At 48.4% G+C, this 27,463-nt stretch overlaps 2 protein-coding genes across 2 annotated transcripts; one reads left to right on the top strand and one right to left on the bottom strand.

Annotated features, from left to right (window-relative positions):
• Positions 1 to 431: 431 nt before the first annotated feature.
• Positions 432 to 19,887, top strand: LOC135814734 (dnaJ homolog subfamily A member 1-like). The gene is made up of 13 exons (XM_065327901.1): positions 432 to 663; positions 3,053 to 3,159; positions 3,791 to 4,012; positions 4,580 to 4,675; positions 5,044 to 5,088; positions 5,724 to 5,811; positions 6,222 to 6,283; positions 6,728 to 6,790; positions 9,035 to 9,130; positions 16,169 to 16,274; positions 16,539 to 16,729; positions 17,324 to 17,374; positions 18,957 to 19,887. The coding sequence occupies exons 1-13, from the start codon at positions 639 to 641 to the stop codon at positions 19,014 to 19,016; spliced, it is 1,212 nt and encodes a 403-aa protein (XP_065183973.1). The 5' UTR covers positions 432 to 638; the 3' UTR covers positions 19,017 to 19,887.
• LOC135814733 (uncharacterized) lies at positions 19,353 to 26,668 on the bottom strand. The gene is made up of 4 exons (XM_065327900.1): positions 24,519 to 26,668; positions 23,873 to 24,199; positions 21,885 to 22,048; positions 19,353 to 21,594 (listed from the first exon to the last, which is right to left on the bottom strand). The coding sequence occupies exons 1-4, from the start codon at positions 24,888 to 24,890 to the stop codon at positions 20,097 to 20,099; spliced, it is 2,361 nt and encodes a 786-aa protein (XP_065183972.1). The 5' UTR covers positions 24,891 to 26,668; the 3' UTR covers positions 19,353 to 20,096.
• Positions 26,669 to 27,463: the final 795 nt, after the last annotated feature.

The raw sequence follows: 27,463 nt of genomic DNA, 5'->3' as shown, positions 1-27,463 counted from the left end.
AAACGTTCGCGGGGTTTTTGGAGCATCGATTCAGTCGTACTCAGGGTTAGGGACCAGAACAGTGACCAATCACAGAGAAGATATTGCCGTGTTCTCCAAGGTCGTCACCTGAAAACCATAGCAACTCAAGACGTTGCGCTCGATGTCGGCTTGGCGTCTACCGCTAGCGCGTGATCACGGACCCGGATTTGGGCGCGGTCGGACCATTTTTGACTACTAGCGCTATAGCGCGCCGCGCCGTTGATTGCGATTGCGGCTGGCTCTGGTTGTTATGCCAACTATAAATATGGCGTCAAGATTTTTCTGGGATTTTCCGGATCTTTCTTGCTTGTGCATGCTGCTGTTGCAGGCAAAATATTTCGACACTCACACAGAGTCACAGAATAGAATCGACTCATGCCGTACACATCACATTCACACTCACAGCTAGCTCATGTTCATAAATCCTCCTATCTACGACAAATCCCCACGCGTGTTGAGAGAAGAGGTTTCTTTTGTGTGCTGCAGTCCAATTTTCTTTTCAAAGTTAGTGCGACTTCAAGTACTTTAATAGTAAGGTCAGTTGAAACAGATTCTCGGTTTCAGAAGTTCTTTCGAAGTCTATTCTTCGTTTTGCGGTGCTTTTGGGCAACTTGGAAATGGTGAAAGAAACGGGGTACTACGGTAAGTTTGAATTCCAGCAACGGTGCAACATGGCTTCGCTGCTGAATAATGTTTGTGAATTTGTATGAGCATGTACCTCCTTATATATTCGGAATGTCGCTTCACGCAGCTTCATTACCGGTATATCAACTCGTATTGTGGCAATACTGGCCAACACTCGGATGCACTGCTACTTCACACAGTCTTAACAATTCTTGCTTCTCAACGTTTCTGAAGATTGTCAGAGTGACCGAAACGTTGAGAAGCAAGCATTGTTAGACTGTGTGAAGTAGCAGTGCATCCGAGTGTTGCCACAATACGAGATATACGACCTTATCATCCTTAGTACACTTGTTATCTTTCTCATTATCGGCATGTACTACATGTACATTGTTTTCCGAGTGCATTTTGTACTGACTGCAAGGCCATACTCGTAACTTGTTATGTTCTTGTAGCCTCGCACACCGTTTCAAGCTTGCGAACCGCGATGTCTGTGAGACGTTGGTTGGTTGGTTGGTTTTGTCGAGTCGTTGAACATATAGGAGCCTTTGAATAATTTCATAGTCTTTGAGATCGACTAAAGAAATGAAAGCTGAAACAGGAAAAAAATCTAGGGCGTGTAGTGAAACTTCACATGAAGGAAAGTGTAAACGAACCCTGCCTACATGTACGCGATCTCAGTCTTTTTATTTTATTATACTGCCACGGGATATCCTGCACCAGACTTCACAAACAGCCGGACATGGGGAAGGTCTCAGTAGTCCATCCACATACCGTACTTCCCCACATATAAGCGCATGGGCTTATAACAAATAATTATAAATGAAAATTTGCTACAAAAAAGATTTTTTGCTGTGTGAACATGTTCGGGTAGAAGCCCATGCGCTTATTTGTGCAATAAAGGTTTGTCTGTGTCCTAAACAACGGTGTTATCACAATGCTTAGCAGTATATTCAGCTCCCGGATGCTTCACCTATACTGGCAATAGTGTTCACATATAAGCCCATGCGCTTATAATTGGGGGGTGCGCTTACGTCCGGACATAAGCACATGAGCTTATATGTGCAGAAGTACGGTATATAAGAACAGGTTTTTGAGTATCCATGTCTGCTTGTCACTGGTTCGTGCAGGGTGTCTATTATTTGCTACGCACACCATCGGACAGTAAAGCGGAGAACACTAGTCCTCTTTTAAGTTAGTTAGGTTTTGTTTTCTGTCTGAGCGTCTATCTTGAACGTGCATGATTGAGATAAAGAAAGCAGTGATTCTGGGACGGTTCCTGCATGGGGCATGCTGTAGCCCTGTCCTCTTGCATTCATGGTTTGCCACGTGAGTGCTGTCTGGAAGTGTGATAGGATAGTGCTCTTGCATACAAAGAGTTTGAATGCAAAGCGTGGCATAAACCATTTGATCACTGTTCTAGTTAACAGCGAAAGAATGATTCATTTTGTGTACGTTTTATATCTACATATAAATCCGTATCTGGGTGGGGCCTTCAATTGAAGTTCTTCTGTTTGAGTTTTGACTCTCAAATTATGTATGGGGGTACTAGGTGACCTCGAGTCTAGATGAAACTTGTAGAAGACCTACACAGCGTGATGTCTTACTCCCATTGTCTAGCATTCTACCGAGCACTCCCTAGACTGGCCAACATGTCTTGTGCATGTATGCATTAGGAGTAGGAATCTATGTTGAGTATACATGTATGCTGTGTCAACTGTATCTCAACATTTCCTCTCTCTTCTGTTTTTTAAATTGTGTGCACTTCACAGTAGTGCTGTAGAACCTTCTTCTTTTTTCAATGCTTGTAAACACTGAATCTGACATTGTTCTCGTTAGTGACTCGTCTCACTTGAAACACACTTCCCTTTGGCTTCTGTAAAACGGCCAACGGCCTGATGAATGAATCCAAGTATGATAAGAGTGAAGTAAGCTACCAACGCATATGGCCGATTGGTTTGCAGGCCTGCCTGCCTGCGAATCATGAGGTCCCGAGTTCGAGACTCGCGCTGGTAGCAGGGAGCGTGTAAAGACTTTTTACGTGAGTAAAGACTTTTTATGCGTGGTGAACTGCGCCGACACCCACGGTCAACTGGGTACTCACAGCTCGGAGTGAGGGTAACAAGGATGCAGTTTACAGGGTTATGGGCCGTTACACGCCCGATTGGTTGAGAGACTCACCTACTCTCCCCTGACTCACTTGTGAGGTCTGCATTCGCCACTAAGGTGTGCAAGGCATAGGCATAGTGGTGGCCTGCGGAAGCGAAGGCTAGTTTGTGTGTTTCTGAACATTCAAGCGATGCCAACGCGAATCCCGCGAATTATTATTATTATTAAGCCTTTCGGCCTATGCCTGTGTGTTTGTTTTCTGCTGCTTCGTTTTGTTGTTGTTGTTTTTTTGCTGTTGAAGATATCCTGGGTGTTAGCCCCACGGCTTCACCCGCGGAGCTGAAAAAGGCGTACCGCAAGCTCGCTTTGAAGTACCACCCGGATAAGAACCCAGATGAGGGAGACAAGGTAGGGTTTTTAATCCACTTCCTACATGTTCCTTTTGGGGAAGTATCATTTTTGCTATAAAACAAAAAGGACAAAAATCACTCATGCAATATAATATACCATAATGCTGGTAGCACGTTTTAATAAAAAATAAATTTCACGGTTCGCGTGAGACTCGGCTGGAAGCCGAGTTTTCCGCATCCGCCGTGGGAACGTCACCACCCTCTAGGATCAAGGTAGCATGTTTATTGCGATTATAATAAAGTTGCTGTCTCCTAAGTCACTGTCTAAAACAAGAGTGTGTCTTGGGTGTTGGGAGATGATCAACTGTATAATACTCTTTCTCCTCAATGCCCTCATACAAATAGTTGTATGCTCAGGACTGTCTGAGCGCATGTACTAGTACTGGTACTAGTAATATTAGTACTTCAAAGTATGTAGTTATATTGGCGGACCACCGGAATGACGGCTGATAATTCGGCCATTGGGAATCATCCTTCAATCAGTCTGCACATTGACTAATTAGCAGTGGTGTTTTATCACACTTGTATAGTGCTTCTAATCTCACTTGCCCACCATTGTCTGCAATTTGACTGTTTTTTCTTTTGTTTTCTTTTGTTGTTGTATTTATGTTTTGTGTGTGCCTCCATAGTTCAAGCAGATCTCCCAGGCGTATGAAGTACTCTCGGATGAGAAGAAGCGCCAGCTCTATGATCGGGGAGGTGAGCAGGCGCTGAAGGAAGGTGGCGGTGGCTTCTCTGGCTCGTCGCCAATGGATGTTTTCGACATGTTCTTCGGTGGCGGCGGTGGCGGCGGCGGTGGAGGTCGCGGCAGCCGAGAACGGAAGGGAAAGAATCTTGTTCATGAAATCGATGTGAGTGTCGCGTTCGTATACTTATCCGCTCACGTTTGTGTCTGTGTGTGCACGTTCAGTGCTGCTCAATGGAATCCGATAGTGTGAGTCAATCATGTTGGAATAAAATAAAATAAATGTGCAGGGCACAACCCTAGACCTGCGGACACTATAATGCTCACTGGTGCAGGGCGCTGTGCAGCCCTAGACTTTTGGACACTGAAATGCTCACTGGTGCAGGGCTCAAACTTGACTCATGTGATTGGATTTGATTGAGCAGCATTGCACCGGTATGTCATTCGGCAAAACGTTTAGTGACATTGTTTAGGATTGCCGGGTTTATATTGTCATTATTGACTATTTTACAGTGGGGTTTTGGGGCCACTTGCAATTTCCCATTAACCTGGATCCCGTACGCCGCTAGTCCATCCTGTGACATATTTGTGTGGGCATGAGTGGGCGCATTGGTCTTCACATGCTCACGTGCTCTCTCTCTCTCTCTCTCTCTCTCTCTCTCTCTCTCTCTCTCTCTCTCTCTCTCTCTCTCTCTCTTTCCCTCTCATTTTTCTGGAATTCTCTGTCTTTCAGGTGCCCCTTACGAGCATGTACAATGGAGCCAAGCGCAACCTGGCTCTACAGAAGTCCGTGATCTGTAAGGCATGTGATGGCCGCGGCGGCAAGGAGGTAGGGTGTGCAACCAATGTTGTGCTTGTTGTTGTGTGCTGACAGTGGCGGTGCACGTACCACTGTACTGCTCGATGAAATCCAGTCGCGTTGCTCAAGTACGCGCCGGGCATTGCGCAGCCCTAGACCTGCGAACACTGGGCCGCGAAATGGTGCGAGGCGCAAACTTGAGTGACGCGACTGGATTTCATTGATCAGCACTGTATATGGTGCATGCGTGAGACTGCTTCTCATTGTCTTGATTCCTAAACACTCATGCCAAGACATCAGCCACAGGCTTGATTATATCACTTCTTATGGGCTTTTGTGTGTGTGCATGCGGGCGTGTGTGTATATGTGTGTGCGTGTGTGTTGTGTGTCTTTCAAAGGGAGCCGTAAAACAGTGTGACACATGCAACGGAAGAGGAGTACAGGTAACTATTGCGTGCTTTCTGAACGTTTGTTGTGATTAGCATGTGATTCAAGTAGATGTAGCCAGCTGTGCACACTTAGCATGCTGCTTGATTTGGCAGAAAGGAAGACGACATCTGGAGTTGGTCGTTTTTGTCCTCTATAATGTAACCTGTATCCGCTCTATGTGTATGGGGCAATCAAACTTTGGCTGTAGATCGTTTGTACCAACAATTGTATAGTAGAATGCTGATTATCCAAACGTCAACAATGCGAACGATTGACTTCGCACGGTAATGCTAAAGAGAATGAGAAGTGATGGAAGCATGAGGGAATGCGAATGGTCATGTTTAGACCATGCCTGGCTGTTCCCTCATTTGAACACACTCCTCATCCGAACTCCATTGAGAGGCGCCCTGCGCCCCGAGAGAAAAGGATAATCAGCACTCTGTTGTATGCATGATTGCCAAGCTGGCATGGAGTGTGATTGTTATTACCAAAGATTCCTAGAGGATTGCAAGGTAGCAAGCCAGGTAGCTTCTACTCTTACCGATAGTTTGCGTTCTTTGAAACCTGTCTTCACGATTGTACTGTTCTCTCTACTACAAGTCACCTGTGTTCGTTGTCTTTGGGTTTGTTCTTGTCTTTCCTTCACTAGGTACACATTCAACAGATAGGACCGGGCATGGTACAGCAAATGCAGAGCAGATGTCGAGCGTGCAATGCTACCGGAGAGACTATCAGAGGTTAGATGCGTGATGCTGGTGCAGCTCAACTGGCCATCTGGTCGTATGAGCAGGCCATTGCTCTGTGTCTATCTGGGACCTGTGTGTTGTGTGTCTGTATATTTGTATGCACATCTGTGCACCCCTGCTTGTCTGTTTGTCTGGCCTTGACTCTGTGTGGCGGTGTGGATGCAATGTGCATATCCTTACATGCTATAATGCTTACCTAGGCATTGTCATGGTGCTGCTGCTAGTGCTTTTGGTACTGGTGGTGGTGGTGCTGCTGCTGCTGCTGCTGCTGCTGCTGCTGCTGCTGCTGCTGCTGGGATCAGAATACAGTATGCACTGGTAGTGTGTCCATCTTTGTTTTTATTCTCATTCAACAAGCCTGGAATGTACACTGCATCTTTTCCTGTGCCCGTGTCTTTCAGAGAAGGACAAGTGCAAGACGTGTAATGGCAAGAAAGTCACACAAGAGAGGAAGATACTGGAGGTACGCTGCTAGCTCTGCTAGCTCTGCACTACTGATACAATATACTGTGAACCCCCGTCAGACAGTCAGACCTCGCTTAACCGCACACATCCGTTTTCCACAAAAATATCCGGATAAGCGAGGGAACCGGATAATCGAACACACACTGTGTGTGGGCATAGCATTGCTGTAAATCGGTGACCAACAATTTTCTTCCGGATGGCGAGGGATCCGGATAAACGAGGTCTGACTGTATTGGCTGTATTGCATTGCCTCTGTACGGTCCTACTCTTTGTTCTTCTAAAGCATTCTTCTCCCAAGCCTGATGGCTGCCGGTAAGAGGAAATGGTTTCTTTTCACGAACTGCTTTCCAATATTTCCAAAAGTTTTGAATATATGGTAGTACTTTTGGTCATGCATTTGTATTGTGCGTGCTACTGTTCCTTTTTTGTTGTCTTCCATCAGGTTCACATTGACAAAGGCATGAAGGATGGGCAGAGAATTGCATTCCACGGTGAAGGTGACCAGGTAGGTGGTAGCTAGCTGTCCTGTTCCACTGCCCTTTTTAGCCTCGGCCTTGATCAGATTGGCCGAGTGCCAGCCAAAGAAAGTGATAACGTGTGGAGAGTCATGTCCCTGTTGGCTGTGAACATGCTTCTATCAGTCACCATTGTGCTCCTGAGCTGCTGCTGCTGCTTTAAAGGGGAAGTCCGGTGAAAAATTTAAATTTCAGGGTCGGTAGAGTTTCGGCCGCTGAGTCGAATGGTGTTGGCCCCACGTGTCTCCGACAAAGCGTTCTCGAGATATTTCCGTTTGAAAAACTGAGTTTCGGGGGCTGCGCCATGACGTCATGCGGCCGCGCCACACCCTCTGCAATGTCATAGCGTGCAGCTAGGTCAAAAGGAGTGCGTGAAAGCAATAGTGTCAGTGCTATTTCAAATGATTTGGCGACTGATATTAGGTGGTGCAAGCGACCCCGAAGACATGTAACTCCTTGTGAGAGTGAAGATGCAGCCATGGCTGACCTTCATGAGTTCGGTCTGGGGCTGAGAACCTCGGTAGTCAGCTGAAGAAATGGCCGCGCGGGCCGGTCAAGAGTGAGCGCTACTGAGTTTCCGACTGATGAAGAAGCAGCAGCTATTGCAGACGAGGCTGATGTAATTATCAGATCGCTGGAGAGCAGGGTCGCCAAAATGGAGAAGAGTGATGCGAGTGCTCTAAATGTTGTTCCATACCGATTAGATTCGCTTAGACTCCAGTAGCCTGCCACATGGTGATGTTTTGGTGCGAACTTGGAATATTTCGGACTACTCAATTGGAGACCAGTGCAGGCTCTTTGAACCACGGGCACGACTCTTCGCTCGCAACGCTATGGAATCTGAAAGTTCTAGGTCCGAGAGCTGTTCGCTGTTTTGTCACTTGTCACGGTTGTGCACTCATCGCTGTAGCATAAAATAATGAGGCGCCGCGGGTGCGGAAAACTAAAATTTTCTTTCTCAAAGCACAACCACCGGCACCGGCAAGGAGAAACGCACGTTCTCTGACTACATGACTGTACGACTGATACGAGTGTAGTACATGACAAGTCCGTGTGTTGACTAGTTTTCTGAGTCTTGTGTCAGTTGTGACATGAGTTTGTTGACTGCACTACACTAACACACTGCACGCACTGCATGCACGCAGCGCAGAGCGCATAGACCATGTAGACAGGCTAACGGAAAAGTCCAACTCGGAAACGGCTAAAATACGGTATAACCTCCAGGTTTACCGAGCTGAAAATCACAGGGTACGTAGTGTTTGTAACACTGAATCGAATGGTCTTGGTCCGAAGAAGCTGCGATAAACGGTTCCCCAATCGAACGCGCTCCGAATATGGCCATTTTTGTACACAACTAGATGGTGTGGCTACCTGGCTGCACGCTGTGACGTCATCACCTGGATCTGGGTGATGCGCGCTCAAATTCGCTCATGTTCGATTGGGCGTATCTGACGAACCATAAGCCGCAGCCTCCTCGGACAAAGACCATTCGACTCAGCGCCCCGAACTCTACGGACTGTGAAATTTAAATTTTTCACCGGACTTCCCCTTTAACCCTTTGGAGTCCGTAACTTTTTTGCTTCCGCAGAATTTGTGGCAGTCACGAAAATGCGCACTCCATTTCCAACATAACTTTGGTTCTACTTCACCGATTTCGAAAATCTTGGGCTCGTTGGAAAGCTCTTGATGAGAGAAATACAATGAGCCCAAACTCGCCAAGAGCACTATTCATTGTCCGCCACAAAGCGCCCCAAACGCGAGTCCAGCTCCAGATCTGAGACGAAATCGGTCTCCTGTAGCCATTTCACTGAATCTAGCTCGGAACTGTTCAATTTTTTCCGAGTACAAGCTTACTTTGCCGTGACTTCGCGCCGCGCCGGTTTTGGCACGTGCCGCTTGTCATGAAGCTGGGAAAATCCCTTTTTTTCACGCACTGCTGACTCGCAGCACGCAGCGCGGAAAATTCGAAATGTTTGATCACCCGCCGCTCACTCAAACTTCATCGGAGAGACTTCGGACCTGTTCGAGGCGATAGCTGAGAGTTTTCTCTACCATCTAGACCCTTCGGTTATTGAATTTGGTCAAGATTTGGCCGAGAACCGAAAGTTTGACTGCGCCCACATGCATACAAAATGCCCATGGTTCGAAATCGAACCATGGACTCCAAAGGGTTAAGTATCTGGCTACATGTTTTGACTGCTGGGTTTTGAATATCTTGTGGTGTATACTTGCAGAACCCCGGCCTAGAACCAGGTGACGTTATCATTGTACTTGAAGAGAAAGAACATCCGATTTTCAAGCGTGACGGAAACAATCTTGTGATGAAAATGGTGAGTCTTCCTTTTATCATGTTAGACCGGGGGATACGAAAAAATTCTGTTTCAAGGCATGCCTAACAACAGTTTGCAGGCTATGCACCATGCATACACCTGGCAGTCAGCCGGATTGCTCAGACATCAGCCTTCCAGCAGCCACCGTATTTGCAGCTTCATCGTGAGTCACAGCAACGACTTGTGATGACTGCCAGCCGAACGTCTTGGCTACATCTGTTGTCTGAGCCCCCGCGACCAGTCAGACAGAGCAACGAATTGTTCGGGGTGATACGGTTTACTTGGCCTCAAACGACGAATAAGGGGGCAAAGGAAAGGAGCAGGGCTCAGGAGGACAACGGAAACGATAAGAGTAACAAAAGGGCAGAAAACCACGAGAGAGAGAATAAAACGGACCCAACACGAGGAGCTGCGACGACTACAGAAAACGGAAGACCAGGAAAACGGCGCAGGGCCACGAGTTATAACCCAAACGGACCCAGGCACGTACCCAGGCACGGACACGTAATCTTAGCAGTAACCAGGCAAAAAGCGTGCAGACAGCATGCGATCAGCGTGTGAACAGCGTGCAGCTAAACTACGTACAACATTACTCCGCCCTAAGATAACTAAGTCTCTCCTGAGACTTTACAAAGCAACAAATCTTTAAGAAGGGGAGGGGTGAAAAAGGGAACGGTTGAGCAAGTGACTAATGGGCCAGGTGGGTTTACACTTAACGACGGCACCAGTGTGGCGTATCCCCTTAAACTAAAACCCTGCAAAAAAAAACGTCCACACTGATGTCGTCGTTAAGCGAGTTGTTCAACCTGTGTATGGCCCTTGGCTCTTAAATTATCTGAACAACACCAATACCCATGTTCTCACCGTCCCAACCGCCCCGAGGCCTAAATAATAATACAATGCGCAATCGCTCGAGATCATTAGCAACATGAATATCCACCAAATAAACTACGTCAGTCGCATCTGAATCCTCCACCATGACTCCCGGGCTGGGAGAAGCCGGACGGGAAGCGACGGTTTCCACTGATTTCCGCCCTGGTACTCGCCGGCGGTGCCGAGCCCGGCGGGAGCGGTGAGATACACGCCGGAACTCCACTGCGAGAGAGTCTTGGTTTGCCGACGGTACAGGTGGTGGTGTTGCGGGTGCGGGTGGTGATGTTGCGGGTGCGGGAGGTGACGTTACAGCAGACGATTTGCCACATTCGCGGCCAGTAGCTACGAAGTAAATCCGAGATGGATCAGCATATTCGCGTAAACTTAACAGAAAAGAAAACACAGAGAGCAAACAACTGGCAGCGGTTCCGAACTTCAACATATTGCTACCAGTCGGTAGAGCATGAGACTCTTAATCTCAGGGTCGTGGGTTCGAGCCCCACGTTGGGCGCCAAATGTTGTCTGAGCCCCCGCGACCAGTCAGACAGAGCAACGAATTGTTCGGGTTGATACGGTTTACTTGGCCTCAAACGACGAATAAGGGGACAAAGGAAAGGAGCAGGGCTCAGGAGGACAACGGAAACGATAAGAGTAACAAAAGGGCAGAAAACCACGAGAGAGAGAATAAAATGGACCCAACACGAGGAGCTGCGACGACTACAGAAAACGGAAGACCAGGAAAACGGCGCAGGGCCACGAGTTATAACCCAAACGGACCCAGGCACGTACCCAGGCACGGACACGTAATCTTAGCAGTAACCAGGCAAAAAGCGTGCAGACAGCATGCGATCAGCGTGTGAACAGCGTGCAGCTAAACTACGTACAACATTACTCCGCCCTAAGATAACTAAGTCTCTCCTGAGACTTTACAAAGCAACAAATCTTTAAGAAGGGGAGGGGTGAAAAAGGGAACGGTTGAGCAAGTGACTAATGGGCCAGGTGGGTTTACACTTAACGACGGCACCAGTGTGGCGTATCCCCTTAAACTAAAACCCTGCAAAAAAAAACGTCCACACTGATGTCGTCGTTAAGCGAGTTGTTCAACCTGTGTATGGCCCTTGGCTCTTAAATTATCTGAACAACACCAATACCCATGTTCTCACCGTCCCAACCGCCCCGAGGCCTAAATAATAATACAATGCGCAATCGCTCGAGATCATTAGCAACATGAATATCCACCAAATAAACTACGTCAGTCGCATCTGAATCCTCCACCATGACTCCCGGGCTGGGAGAAGCCGGACGGGAAGCGACGGTTTCCACTGATTTCCGCCCTGGTACTCGCCGGCGGTGCCGAGCCCGGCGGGAGCGGTGACATACACGCCGGAACTCCACTGCGAGAGAGTCTTGGTTTGCCGACGGTACAGGTGGTGGTGTTGCGGGTGCGGGTGGTGATGTTGCGGGTGCGGGAGGTGACGTTACAGCAGACGATTTGCCACATTCGCGGCCAGTAGCTACGAAGTAAATCCGAGATGGATCAGCATATTCGCGTAAACTTAACAGAAAAGAAAACACAGAGAGCAAACAACTGGCAGCGGTTCCGAACTTCAACATATTGCTACCAGTCGGTAGAGCATGAGACTCTTAATCTCAGGGTCGTGGGTTCGAGCCCCACGTTGGGCGCCAAATGTTGTCTGAGCCCCCGCGACCAGTCAGACAGAGCAACGAATTGTTCGGGTTGATACGGTTTACTTGGCCTCAAACGACGAATAAGGGGACAAAGGAAAGGAGCAGGGCTCAGGAGGACAACGGAAACGATAAGAGTAACAAAAGGGCAGAAAACCACGAGAGAGAGAATAAAATGGACCCAACACGAGGAGCTGCGACGACTACAGAAAACGGAAGACCAGGAAAACGGCGCAGGGCCACGAGTTATAACCCAAACGGACCCAGGCACGGACACGTAATCTTAGCAGTAACCAGGCAAAAAGCGTGCAGACAGCATGCAATCAGCGTGCAGCTAAACTACGTACAACACATCCATGCTGTACTTTGCAAGCCTCTCAGCTGTATGTGTACCTGTGAAAACACCGGTCTCCAAGACACCACTCACGATTTTCCAGTCTTTGTCCACGAAGTGCAACTGTGTGCGTGATAAAGGACTGAGTCGATGTCGATGACCAACCGTCAGTGGTGATACAAACACCAGCATCAGCGTCGGAGGACAGTATTGTCTTTAGTCCTTGAACACACAGAATGTGGCGCTTGTTGATGAGCGAAGCGAAGTGTGTTCTGGAGGGGACTTTGTACTCCGGTTCTGTCAGCTTGAGCAGATCGATTAGTCCTTTGTCTTCTACCATGGAGAAAGGCCGAGTGGAATCGACAGTCCAGTCGATGATCAACCTGAGCGTCTGCTGTCGTACGTCCGCAAGTTGTGGCAAAGAACTACGTGACGGGCTTCGTTCCACCACTGGTCGTCACATTGTCACTGCGCTCAACCTTGCTGGTAGTCGTCATTGCTGTCTACTGGGTTGCTGGTTCTTACCCAACCGCGGCGGCGTACTGCTCTTTATGAGCAGAACACAGGTGCTGGAACAAGTTAGTTGTGCCGCTTTGGTGGACTAACTCGCGGCTGCACGAATTGCATCTCGCTACGCTACCAGCCTCCTCGAAGTATGCCCAAACTGTCGATCTCTTGGTTCGACTAATTTTCGCTTTTACAGGCGGCGGCATTGTCACTGCTCTCCTTGCTAACAAATCAAAACTTTGGATTTGGATAAGAACTGAAAAAACTAAAATAACGAAGCTTTCCGGTTGTTACACCTATGGCTACGCTGACTAGTACATTGACTGCGCGCTGAGTATGATGTCGGCAGCTCAGTGCGGAATGTACGAGTACTCGAATGATCAAGTGCAATGTACGGACTTACGGCTGTTCTTCGATACGACGTACAGTCCTGCTCAGTGCAATCCAGTCGCGTCACTCAAGTTTGCGCTTTGCACCATTGTGCAGCCCAGTGTTTGCAGGTCTAGGTCTGCGCAACGCCCGGCACGTACGTGGTGACACGATTGGATTTCTTTGAGCAGCACTGTACTTGTGCATGCATGATGCCATGGAATAATGCCTCATCTGCATCATACTTACCACTCGTGCACTGTACCGTCATAGTCGTTATCGATCATAACGAGTATTATACTGGAAGTCGGCAAATATAAGCAATGTTAGGCCTGGTCATGTTTGGCCGAAAAAGTGTGCGGCCAAAATTTTTTTGGCACGGTTCAGTGTATACAGGCGGCAGCAGTACGGGCCGAAAATTTGAATGGGTTGAAATGCGGTTTAGCCCTGGGAGGCAGAAATTTGAATGGGCCGAAAATTTGTAGACTTTTAATACAGTAATCATTTCGGCCCTAGTAAAATATCACTTTGTGCCTATCTTTTTCAAAATTAGTTGCTTAATTGCGAAGCTTGTCTGGTCGAGGTCACTTTGAAGAATGTCAAACGTATCTTTAACTCAGATGGAGATCCTAGGATTAAAAATTAGTTAAATTACTAAAAGAAAGGACGAAAGTGTTACTTGTTATTTGTAGTTTGTCCAACACTATTGCTGTTCTAAGCAAGATATTGTGGAGTCAGAAGGTGCAACAGTTAGCATACTACTGACTGATGTGCTACTGCCATTTGACAACCTTTGTAAAGCTCTAGCACGTCTCGAATGCGCTGGCCAACAGCCTTCCAACTTGGAAGGTTCTACGTTCAAAATATGAGAATGGGGAAGGTGAGCGCACTCAAGACTAAACAAGCTTAACATCACAGCGAATTAAGAATTTATAAGAAAGAAAAAGGACCAAGGAACTACAAGTTACGCTATAATGTCCACTAACACCACCAGTTACTTAACAATCAGCTCATGCGATAACATTGCACGACACTGACCGACGGTACTGACGTTCCACAACTAACTGGCTAACAGCTCTAGCACATCTTGGATGCGCACTCCTTGATCCTTTTTCTTTCTTAAAAATTAATCCTTGGCTCTCCATCCGAGTCTATTTGAACTACGAATGTTAGCTTTGACAAGATGGTGATGAAAGACGAAGGACCACGGCACAGGGCGGCCACGGCTCACTTCAAGAAGCGAAATAACAACCACCCAACGTGGGAGGCTCATGTTTATCGAATACAGTCGTCCCTCTCTAATCCGGCACCTTTTGCAATGGCGTTTTCTGCTGGATAAACAAGGGTGCTGGATTATCAAATCCTGCCCTCCAACCCGGCCCACATGTTAACATACATGTTTGTGTCATACGTCAACACGTAGGGATTTTCTGTGTCAATCCAAGTACTTTGTGGAATGCATGTCTTTAACATACACTTGCCGGGATTATCCTATGCACTGGCATAGGATATTCCCAAGTGTATGTTACACGTGTTTTGTATGTTACAATGCTCCCTGACAGTATGCGATGTACAACTGCTGGATTAGAAAATCGAATTATGGTTTGAGTGATTTGTTGCAGAAAATTGCTGCTGGAGGCGGAATTCAAGTGCCGGATTAAAGCGTAGAAAATGTGAACTGAAAAAATCCTTTTTGCCAGAAAGTGTGCTGGCTTGCAAGGGTGCTGGATCAACAAGTGCCGGATTAGAGAGGGACGACTGTATACGCAAAAAGAGAGGAAGTTATGCGAACACGAAGTGAGACAGACCGGACTGCACTATCCTGTCGTACTAAACTACAGTCCATTCAGAAAAAGATGAGCGCTGGCTCTGGAGAGCTCCCGTGTTTGGCGATTTTGTGGTACACTGTGCAGTGCCGCGCGATTCTTAACTTGAAAAAGGATCCAAAAAAGGCACCTCAACTGGGGTTCGAACCGCAAATGTACTGTTATGCAAGTGGAGTGAACGGCCTGGATTTTCATGGTTTTTACCCAATTCAGTTCTTTGGGGGCAAAACCTGGCTGAAATCCTATTCTTGTTATGGCTTGCTTTTTGGAGAAATAGACTTCAAAAACACAATTGGAAGAGCATTCCATGGGGGATTGCCAAAAAATTGTGACGAAAACTCAAAATTTGACCCGTTTATGGCCAAAAGCTAGGATATCATTTTTTCTGAATGGACTGTACATGTACTTCGAAGTAGAATGGCACTTGTGGTGGACTATAACAAACGGCAATAACAAGTATCACACAATGTAGATCTACGTTTCGCCGTATAGATTCTGACGGCTCATCATGTGTGTAGATTAGACTCGGACGGAGAGCCAAGGAGTAAAATTAACCCTTTGAGGGTCCATCGTTCGAATTTCGTTCGAATTCGAACGATATGTAGTGCGTACCGTAAAACTGTCGTAACGTCATTGTTTTTAGTCCTGTTGCAAATATCGAAATATGTAGATCGAAGAAGAAGCTCCAAGCTTTCCAATGGTGTAATCGCTTTCCAATGGTGTAATCGCTTTTGCGATAGGAGAAACGATGATAAAGATATGGTGCCGCGTTCTTCGGGGATTCCCCGTGGATGACGTGGTGTGCAGCCAGCTCATGACGTGCGGCCGTAGTGACGTAGAATCTACTGATTGAGATGCAAAAATCTAGAGCTGTGCGAGAAACGACTGCGAAATAGCCATGGAACGAAATTTAGAAGTATTTCTTTCACCACGAGGCCCGACCTTTGGCGATTCGCTGCGCTCTGGAGCAGGCTTTGTGGCAACCATGGAGTTGAGCGTGGCCTCATTCGATTGGCAACGGAAAGAGCGTTTCAAAGAGCCCTAGATTGTCAAAATCAAGCAAACAGAACGTAAGTTATGGTGGAAATGGTGGAGTGAACTACAATTGTATATTTTCACCCGAACGATGGACCCTCAAAGGGTTAAAAAAAAGAAAAAAAGGAGCAATATGTTACATGTTGGTCCTGTCTTTTAATTCTCTTTAATTACAGTCAAAAATATCCGGATAGGCGAGGGAATCGGATAATCGAACACCGGTTTTGTTGGATGCATCACGTATGCTGTACATCTGTAACCAGCTATTTTCTTCCGGATGGCGAGGGATCCAGATAAAAGAGGTCGGACTGTATTTGGATAGTGGTTGGGAATTGTGAAGCGCACTGTGCAGGTGTACGAGTTTGCAATTGAAAATGTTTAGGGTTTTTTTTCTCTGCTCTTTTGTAGGAAATTGAGTTGGTTGAATCTCTCTGCGGATTCAAGAAGACGATAACTACTCTTGATGATCGCCAGCTTGTGATTGAAGCTGTCCCTGGCGAAGTTATCAAACCGGGTAAGTCACTTGCTCTCCGTTTGTTGCTCTAGGCGTGTGCATTAGGTTATGGATGTCGGTGCCAGTTTCAGGCAAGGCATAGCTTTGAATATTTGTCTTTACCGTGAAGAATCTCACCGCCATCGCTGTCTCTTCTTCAAGGCGTGCCTAATTGCAATGCCACCCAACTTCTGGCTACTACACGAGTGGAAAGTGTAACTCCTGATTGTTGTAGCTAGCTGAAGTGACAGCCACTATTGTGTTGCCACCCTTGTGCCTGTGTAGGTGATCGCCGTGTTGTCATGGGTGAGGGCATGCCCACACATCGGAACCCATTCGAGAAGGGCAGGCTCATCATTCTTTTCGACGTCAACTTCCCGAAAGCAGGCTTCCTCAAAGGAGACGCGGCGAAGGAGCTGGAAAAGATTCTTCCCGACCGCCCAGCTGCACCGGACGTCCAGGACGAAGCTGAGGAGGTAAATGCGGTAGTGCATTGTGTGTGTGTGTATGTGTACTCCGTGTGTGTACTCCATGTGTGTACTCCGTGTGGTGTAGACCAGGTGTGCATTGGTGGTCGATTCACATGGCTCCGCCAGTTGTGTGGATTAGACAGTTATCTGGCTTAAGTCTTGATCGGTCTCATTCAGATCTTGTTCGCTATCGTTGCTATAAGAGAAAATCTGTTGGTGCACATCCAGTGCATTTGCAGATTTGCGTGCTACTCTTGCGACGAGCGTATACATGGTACATGGTGTGTGTGTGCGTGCGTGCGTGTAGCTTTGCTGGAAATGCTGTGGCGCACTGTACTGCGATGTTGGCGAGATGTTCTACCCTGGCCAGAGTTCTTTTTGGTCTGGACTGCTTGCACTGGTGTGTGTTAGTAGTTATGTAATGCTCCCACTGGTGTGTATTTGAAGTTATGTAATGCTCTCTCTCTCTCTGTTTCTCTCTCTTTCTCTCTCTCTCTCTTTCTCTCTCTCTCTCTCTCTCTCTCTCTCTCTCTCTCTCTCTCTCTCTCTCTCTCTCTCTCTCTCTCTCTCTCTCCCTTTGTGCTGTGATGCTTTTCGTAGGTTTTGTTAGAGGAGTTTGATCCCAACAAGCATCGGCAGAGTGCAAGACGGGTAAGAACTTAGAAGTCCCCCACACATGTTGCCAGCCCATGGATCACTGAATTTCGTCAGCTGCATTTGCAATCTGACCTGCCCCTTCTAGATTCAAGCTGTTTGTGTTTGGAGCTCAGACGACTCAAAACTCCTTTTGATCTCCGCTGGTCAAATGGCACCAAAAAGGGCCTGCAATTACATGTACTAGTATTCAAATGCCAACCCTACCCCTGGTTCTGCTTAGATTTTGACCACTGTAAATCTACAAATTTTCGGCCCATTCGATTTTCGGCCTCCCAGGGCTAAAACACACTTCGGCTGCATTCGATTTTCGACCTGTACTGCTGCTGCCTGTACACACAGTCACCAAGAGTGCATAACCCCAAGAGTGTGCAACTGGGGTCTGGGCTGCTGTAGGCCCACTGCGCGGCGGAATTCCAACATTACGTCATGCCGCTGAGGCACAGCTGGACAAAACTCCTCATTCCGCGATGCTTGGAACAAGGGAGTAGTACAAGCGCAACGAACGTGTACGTCATTTTTGACGTAATGTTGGAATTCCGCCGCGCGGATCCCCATGTACAGAGTTGCACACTCTTGGGGTTATAGACTCCTGCTGTCACGCAGAACCTTGCAAAACAAAATTTCGGCCACAACAAATTTTCGGCCAGATATGACGAGTCCGAAAATAGCCGAAAATAAATACAGTCGTCCCTCTCTAATCCAGCACTTTATAATCCAGCACCCGCGATAAACCAGCACAATTTTCAGTAGCCAAAATGTCCTCTTCATGCACATTGCAGCAATAAATCAGATTTGTTAATCCAGCACCCTCCCTAGTCCAGCAGATTTTCCGTGGCACAAATGGTGCCGGATTTTAGAGGGACCACTGTACGAGATATGACCAGTCCGAAAATAGGCGAAAATAAATATGCACCGAATATTTGTTGACTTACAGTATCTTGGCTTCATTGGAAAGCTCTTTGAAAGAGGATGACAGCCAAACCAAACTCCTCAAGGAACACGCCAGGAGAGCCAACTGTAACCCGAGTGTGAGCTAGGAGTCGTCCTGCCATTGCACTTGCGCTTGCTCATAATCGCTCAATTTCGTTTCAAGCAGACTGGGAAAACCTGTGACTGCACGTGTTGTGGATGTTGTCTCTTCCTGTGTGGAGGGGCGGGGTGAAGTTTCAGCAATTGCCACTCTGTTATGCTTCTTCGTATCAGCATTGGAACTTTTCGAGCCGACAGCTGAGAATATTGGCTGCCACGAAGTTGAGATTTGACTCAGTTTTGACTTGTTGAATAGTCGTCAATAGGCATAGGCATGGTTTGGATTTGAACCATGCTTTGAAATGGTGGTCATTTTAGTAGATGCAATTTACTGCAGTCGACGCTAAATTAGTCACGCACATTGACTGGGCGCTACTTGTATTGGGTATCTTGCAGCCATTTCGGATGTATCATGTGTTTACGCTTACGTCTGTGTGTGTGTGTGTGTGTGTGTGTGTGTCTGTCTGTCTGTGTGATCACTATGCCTCTGTGTGGTATCTGCATCTGCACGTGTGTGTGTATGTGTTACATGCGCCTGGATGTGCAGGGCGCGAACGATGAAGATGACCAGGACGGCCAGCCGCGTGTAGCATGCCAGACACAGTAACAGGCTGATGATGCCTCCTCCATGCTGCTGCTCACCACCGCTACAAGAATAGCAGTACACTTACACTATACTTGCTGCTTATATACAGTGTTGCTGCTGCTGCCACTGCTGCTGATGATGCTGCTGCCACTGCTGCTGATGATGCTGCTGCTGCTTTCTAGGTTTCTATACATTCTCTGAAGGTAGACGCCGTACTAGAACTCTCTCCGTCCCCAAGCCCCCGGGATGGCAACAGCCATGAAACTTCACATTCGGCTATGTACGGACTATCCTGCTCATCTGCCATTGCGGCTAGTCTTGTCATGCTTCACTTGACCTTGCCACACACCCTTCTCCGTGCAGACACGACCCCCGAAATTGCTCAGTCTGATCGTACACCTGACGTTATATTTATATGCAGCGCATTTGTTTTTGTTTTGTTTTTGTTTGTTTTTTAATTTCACAAGCATGATCGGCACCATTCACTGTTGTCGACTACTAGTAACTTATGCGTGTGGTACCGTTTGCGTTAGTATGCCGTTCCAAACAAGAGAGAACTGCGTTGTGTTGTTGGAAGAGTTATTCTCATTTCCCCTCTCTCTCTGTTGGTGGATATCAGGCATTATCAGCGCCATACCGGATGGCTGTGTTGGCTTCACACGTACATGTACATGTATCTGGACTCTAGAGCTGCTTGAAACCTCTCACATGATCGGTGCGTGCCACACTTCTATCGGGTATAATTATTATTTTTTTACTTCAAAGTTTGTTTTCTTTGCCGCCAATCCGTATAAATATTGATTTGACATAATCTTTTAGATGTTCTACATTTCTACTAGCTGCCATTGTTCAATGTCTGGTTTTCAGAACTAGAATGAGTTTCGACTATCAACCAGACCGTGATGTCCTGGAAGTGAGAGGGGGGGGGGGGGGGAGGCTTACATCATGCAATGCCACTACATGATTGTATTACAAGAAGAAGCTCAAGATGTCAAAGCAGTTAAAACAAGGCAACTAATACTGATCTTAGGAATTCAGAAGTTGTACACAAGACTACGTAAGCATGGTAACTGCCCGAGTAGAACTGTTCTGGGGCAGTTCTCATCTTGGCAAGACAACTCTAGTCGTCGGTGAGCAGATACAGTGCTCTTGTGGAGTTGCCGGTGCATAGGCAGGATGGCCCAGGTGAATGTTTCGCACTGGGAATGAGCTTTCAAGGCTCGAGGCCGGGATTACGGACATGTCGACCGTGCGCGTCCGAAGAGATGTGGCCGAGAAGGACTTCAGGTTTCCGTTTTTCTTCTGCTCTGCGATTCTCTGCGCCCGCTGCTTCTCCTCACGGCGTAGGTCCGAGACTAGCTCCTGTGCTAACCTCTCCTGCTTGTCAATAGCAAGCTCCACCGACGTGTTGACTTTGGCTTTCTCCAATTTTCTTTGAGCTGCAGCCAGAGACACTTTCCATTCCTTGTCCTCGCGGATTCCCTGGCGGTACTGCTCTTCCAGCCTGCGCTGGAATGCCACGGTCAAAGCACGCGAGCGATGTGTCGACCGCGCCTTGGTCTTTGCACGGTGCTTGGACACGTGCTTCATCACTGTTGACATCTGGCACGCGAAATTCTGCTCGTACGCCCTCGTCACGGTCTTGACTTGCGCGCCGCAGGAAGCTGTGCTTCTGGTTGCTGTGGCATGTTCTAGTTTACTCTTGTGCTCTTTCTTCTGTTTTTGCTCCGCATTGTGCACTAGGGCACGATGCTCTTCTAACCACTGGCGTCTAACCTCTCGCTCACCTCTCAAGTGATATGCGGCACGCTCCCCGGCAAAGCTTGGCGTCCCCTGTGCTTTCTGGTGATGGAGCTGTCGGTTGGCAGGTTGCATTGCCTGCGAGGTGTTCTGATGTCGCACTGGCTTGGCATGCTTGATCAGATCTAGGATCGGCATTGTGCCGCAGATCTGTCGGTACCTCCGGCTGTCATCAGTTTCGTGAGAGCCTCTCTTCAGCTCCACGCTCTCCTGGGCGTCCTCCACTCTGCGCCGCTCAGTCTCCTCTTTTTCATCCTGCCGCCAGGCTAGGGACTTGCGCTGATCATCGCAAGCCGCTGCTAACTTCTCCTGTCTGTGTTTACGTATGTCAGAGATCTCCTTAATGCCAGCTGCCTTGTGTATTAGAGGCAGATGTGGCAAGGCGTTACGTGGAGCCTCCTCTGTTTGTGGATGGTGCGGCTTGCAAGGTTGTGGGATGGCCGGAAGCTTCAGGTGAAAATGCGAGTGGTTGCTTTTGTGTGTGGACCGTTCGGCTGCTTCACCGAGACCTAGCTTCCTGAACTGGTTTCTCACGTCACGGGACCTGTCTCTGAACATTGGCGGTGGCAAGGCAGACGTAGCATGCAGAGGTGCGCTCCTGGGCCGCTGCCTCGTCTTCAGTCTGGGCACGGATGAAGCGTTTGGCATCTTCAGTGCGTTCAGCAGTGCCTCGTGCCGGCCTGGATCAGTCGCTCCGCTCCCGCTCCCGCCACTGGTGTTGAGCTGGCTGTTTGCAGGCACTAGCATAGTATTGTCCTGCATTGCTGTGGCAGCCGCAGCTGGTGACAATGAACCATGGCTGTGCACACAGAGCGGCAAACAGAGAACACCACCACACAAAGTGTAAACCCTCTTCTAGGCGATTCGTACTACGCTCCAATACGTTCTCGAATTCCACGTACTAGCAGATGTTGTTTTCATGAAAGTGCATTCACACGTGCACGTGCACGCTGTTTGTACAGCTGTGCAGTCTGCTTTTATTGGACACAAACTGCCGGGGACTGACAGAACGGGGGGGGGGGGGGGGGAGGTACTACAGGAGGTACTATATTTATTATAACTTTACTTAGGTGAGGCATGACTACTGACCTCTGTCTGTGTTCATCTTGATCATGGCCCGGTGTCGTTCGCACTGCTGGGTGCAAACGCCGCCAGTTGCGTTGTAGCACCACGACGAATGAGGAATGCAAGTGCTTGTTGTGAATCGTACGCAGCAGAACATTCACGGATTTCAGCTCATCCCGTAGCGAGACCTACAAACACACCACGCAGTGTACCAACGCGACACAACACAATATTATACATGTACTGTGCACACACATATAGCCATATACGGTTTGTCACATTTGTCATTCTGTTTTAGACTGATTGTACAGTAGACTGCCAGTGATTATCCGAATACAAACTGTATGAATGATTGATTAATGATTATCCTAAATGCCTGTTTGAATTGAATTGAAGGGAGGAAACTCGGAGTTTTGCTGGTTCCCACCGTCCACAGCACTATTGAAAATGGTGCACAGTATGTATGGCAGCAGGTTCCTGTCAACATCATGTATCCCTGTATGCAGTTTCACTTATGCCAGGCCACCACCATGCCTGACTATACCAGGGTGGGAGATGCAGCGCCTGTCGGCAAGGGCGAGGTACGGTAGTATTGAAGTCTCACAAGCAATACTCGACAAGGTGGTGAACCTCGTTAGCTGCATCCATGTTACCCCAGGGGCATAGCAGCCGGTCCGGCTTTGGCCAGATCACTTTTTTTTTAACACAATGCCAAAAGTGCCCAGAATGCAGGATTTTCAGTGCTCCCTAATTCCCCCCCCCCCCGGACCCCCTCCGGCTCGACCACCTCCAACGCCGGTGCTACGCACCTTTATCCCCAGTCCAAGTAGCGAGTACCCAGTTGACTGTGGCTGTCGGCAGTGTGCCTAGTCCCATAGGTAATAACTTTACCCGCTAAGTGGGTGAATGAGAAATGATGTGTATGAGCGAATGTGCATGTTTCAGATGGGTCCAGAGTTGCCAAATCTCCCGATCAGCCGGGAGATCTCCCGATTTTGTTGTTATTTTTGAAACACCTCCCACTCTCCGGCCCGATATCAAAAACCTCCCGACTTGCACCCATTTGTTCGTCAACTTCGTCAAGCATGCCCCCCCCCCCCCCCGGTACCCCTATACAGGGAAAAGAGAAGTAAAAGAAGTTCTGCACTCGAGTCGTCATCTCTCTCCAGTCGTTTTTTCAGCCCTTTCCCTTTTCAGCCTTTCTCCTCTCCTCGCAACAAGGCCTACGCAGATTTCTAAAGAAGTTATGGCCATCAGCGTTCAAATCTGGGCTTTGCGCAGGTTGAAGAAGATTAAATTCAGAATCCTTTCATTGTGCCATGCGATCGGAGCATCTGCTTGTTCACTCGTTCATTGTGTGTGCTCACTGCTCCTTTCCATCGCTCTCTATCATTCTCAAACTGAGAACTGGAGAGGCCAAGCAGCGCATTGTGTCCAAGAAGAAGTGGCATTTCAGTTCCGCTCGTCATGGCTGTCGCCACCGGCTATGTAATATGGCACAGCGCAACCATCGATTCCGCTCGGTTTTGTTGTGAATGGTCGCTTTCCTTGCATCGTATCTCTTTCATGGCATGCCAGGGAAGGCCGAGAAAGTAATCGTGACTAGTTTCACGGCAGTTTGTGCGCAAACCAGTCCTTCAAAACCCACCACGCAGGTTTTGTTTACGAAGGAAGTACAATGAAAAAACACTCGTTTGGAATTGAAGGCCTACCGACCTCCCGCCCGATCTCCTGCTAGACTACCCCTCTTGGGGGGGGGGGGGGGGGGGATCTCCCGACCAAAGATAACATGAACTTGGCAGCTCAGTGGGTCACATTTTGCCAGTTCCCTTAACCGAACAGACTCCCCATCCGTACCCCCCGGAGATGGCACCGTGCCCAGAGGAATGTTGAACATCTGTACTCTGCTGTATAGTACTGTTTTGCGGCTCACAGAACATCACGACGGACAGAACATCACGACGGACAGAACATCACGACGGACGTCAACTAGGACAGTGTATACAGCTCACCTGCGGCAATCGATACACGTCCATTCTCAGGTCATCGTTCATTGGCGTGTATCGTGGCAGCTGTGGTGTGTGACAACCGCAGATTACCTCCGCCTCAGCTACGACATGCATATCCAAAGCCAGCAAGGAGCCGAGCGAATTGACCACCTTCTTCCTGTAGCGTCCTTCCTGACACACCGGATTGCACAGTAGCGTTAGCAGCCGCAGCTTGGGCAAGACCGACAGCCTCAGCACATCCTCCATCGAGTTGATAAGGTTCTCATGCAGGTAGAGGACTTGCAGTTGTGCCCAAGTCACCATGACACCACTGGCTGGAAGTGAGCTGATCTACAGCAACAACAGATAGCACACCAGCATCACTAATCACTGTCCATTGCTCAGCACACCAGCCTAGGATAATACAGCACCGATCACCGCGGCACACACCAGACGGACCTGTGTGTGTGTGTGTGTGTGTGTGTGTGTGTGTGTGTGTGTGTGTGTGTGTGTGTGTGTGTGTGTGTGTGTGCATGCGTGGGAGAGGGCTCTCCAAGGTCCAACAACATCAGCCACAGCAGTCTATGTGTTTTAGCCTATTTGGCATTCGGCATTTCTGTGAAGCGCGCACATGTCCTGTGTCGCACGCATGCTCCTAGTCAATACTTACCTTGTTCTTGTGAGCATCCAGCTTGATGAGGTGTCGGCAATTGTTGAATGCTGCTATGCTGTCAATGGCCAGTCCACTGACGATACACACCACAAGCCGATCACTGACATAGGAGATGTCCAGTGGACGGTACATGATATTCCGCTTTCTCACGGCCGACTTGCCACCGTCGTCACAGCCACCACCGCCGTCACCATGGCCACCACCACCGTTGTCCGGGGGCTCTACGAAGACGGCCGCGGGAATGGGAAGATCCTCACTGTCCTGCAGGAAGCGCAGCATGTAGCCGCTGTCATGGTGATCCGGCATGGCATTGTCCAGTAGTGTGGAGTCGCACGACTCAAGGCAGTACCGACGTCTTGCCATATCCATGGTACTGTGTGATCACAAGGAAGGAATCCGTCCGTCGGTCGAGCAGCAGCTGCCACAGTGCGTTGGGGATACAGCTGCTGCTGTGGCCGCGGTTTCAGCCTGTCTCCTACTATGGGCTAGGCTTACATGGAGCCGCTGGCAATGAGCAGTCGCATGCAATCATGCGCTTTGTTTGTTATTGTCAGGTAGTATCCGGTTTGTTCCTGATCGAGTGTATGTGCGTGTATCGGATAGTGCTGGGCTCAGTGCTTATCAGAAGTTTATACTGTTCGCTTGTATCACAGAATTCTGCTGCAGTTACAGGTGATACACAACTACTTGCTGCCAGCGCTGACACAGTGACCACGCGCACACGCGGCACAGTATCCTGTGATCAACGGGTATAACTGGGGTAACTGCCCGTGGCTGGAGCAGAGATTTGTCGTGATTCGGACGGTGGCGGTATACGTATAGTCCACTTCATGCGCACATCACGACACTGTACTGTAGCAGCTACTGACTAACTGAGTATTGCTGTTGTGCCCGACATTCAGCTACTGCTGTTGTGACCGACATTCAGCTGCTGATTACTGACATACAGCTCTGCTGGCTGCAGGCGCAAGTCCGACGCAGGCCAACGCTTATAGTACTGAACGGCGGATGGCGCTGCAATTAATGTGCAGAATGCAGACGCACTGAATCTGACCGACACAATAATAATAATTATTATGTGTGTAGCAGCTGCTACTAGCACTTCATGTTATTTTAGTATGCTCACTATGCTGCCACTACAAATCGTAATAATATTTTACCATCACGGCTGCTGGTCATAGGCCGTAGCAGGGTTAGCAGTAGTTTCTGACTGTAGATTTCCTCCTTGCTTGCCTGCCTTCAACGAACGCTGGCATCACTTGCAATGCAGTGTCATCGAGTCGACTGCCGATGTTATCATGTACATTAGCAGCCAGTTCAGGTGCAAATACCGGTACTTGCCGCGGCTGGACTGAGTAGAAAATATTGATCGTGATTCTTCACGAAAAAGCTCATTGATTGAATGTTTGTTGATCGTCACCTACAGACTACATGCTTCACTGAAGTATTAGTTGAAGTAGTTCTGATGACTGCTGTGACAGTGTGGCTGGCACACACTCCTTCGGCTTCCGATCCTCTAGGCTCTAGTCTAGCTGTCTCTTTACTTCTTTAGCTTTGCATGCATATCAAGCTTGGCCTTGCCTGATCTGAGCCAAGTCAAAAAGCGTGTCGCTATGGGCACGTGGTTTCCATGCGCTTGTTGTCGGATCAGCTGCGCCTTCCCGCGAAGGACTAAACTAAAGGGACCGTCACTTAATTTTTGCCGACTACCCGCCAAAAAAATCTTTTCGTTTCACGTGTCAGACACGTCCGCGAGCGCGCGTACGACTCTCGCGGGCCCGCGCGCGCTACCTTTCACGTCAGGCAATCCAGAATCTGTTCACGCCACATGGCTGGATAGCGCGTACATGCAAACATGATTGAAGACTTGCAAAATCAATTTTTTTCCAAGTCCAGGTGCTAGGCCTAGGCAGTACTAATGCCTAATGCCAAGGCAGCTGACTTTATTTTCGGAGAGACACTACACTACTCATTGAAGTAAAAAGTAACAATGAATAGCGATATCATCTAGGAAGGATCGCTACCTTCACGCGAAGGAAAGGCCTTGCGCGGCTGCTCTACGAAGTGTTGAAGAAAGACTCATCAAAGTTAGTTGGTGGACGAACAACTTGCTGGCGCCGGAAAACTTGGCCCCCAACGATGGTGTTTGGTGAATCATCAAGCATAATGTCTTGTAGCAGTGTTCACCGAGGAAGGAGAACGCTCTAGCCGCTGCTGTTGTCCGTTTCATCCACGTTGGGCGTTAGCTGCACCGCGCCTATTGTGTTTTAGTATTCCATGGACACACATTAGCATTCAGAGCGATTGTGGAGCCACAATTTACTTCACACAGCGTTGTATTGTCCACGAGCGCAAACTTCATTATCAGCAGTAACTGTTACTCTTCATCCTACATTGTAGACTTGGAGTATACACGGCCTTGTCACGACAGCGACAGCTCTACAGAGTGTTCAAGTGAGAAACATTAATTTCTATTGTTGGTGGATGAATAAATGGCTGGTTCCGAAAAAACACGGCCTGCACCGATGGTGTTTGGTGGATCATCAAACAGGGTGACCAGCAGTGTTCACCGAGGAAGGAGAATGCACTCGCCACCACTGCGATTCATCCAAGTGGGCGTTAGCTGCGCCGCGCCTATTGTGTTTTAGTATTCCATGGATGCACACTAGCGTTCTCAGCGATTGTGGAGCCACAACATATCTTCATGCGGCTTTGCACTGTCCAAGAGCAGAAACGTCAGCAGTGACCCTTCATCATACATGTAGATTTGGAGTATACACACCATGCGCCAATGGGCCTTGGCACAACAGCGGCAGCTCTACGGAGTGTTCAAGTGAGAAACATTTGTTTCGACTTTTGGTGGACGAACAAATCGTCGGTGCCGAAAAACGTGGCCTGCGCCGATGGTGTTTGAACCATCGAGGGCTCCGGAAGCAGCAGCT

The sequence above is a fragment of the Sycon ciliatum genome, chromosome 4 (genome assembly GCF_964019385.1).
Source record: "Sycon ciliatum chromosome 4, ocSycCili1.1, whole genome shotgun sequence".
Taxonomy (NCBI): Eukaryota; Metazoa; Porifera; class Calcarea; order Leucosolenida; family Sycettidae; genus Sycon; species Sycon ciliatum.
Note: the sequence above shows the minus strand (reverse complement) of the source record. Positions and strands in the feature narration are given on the sequence as shown.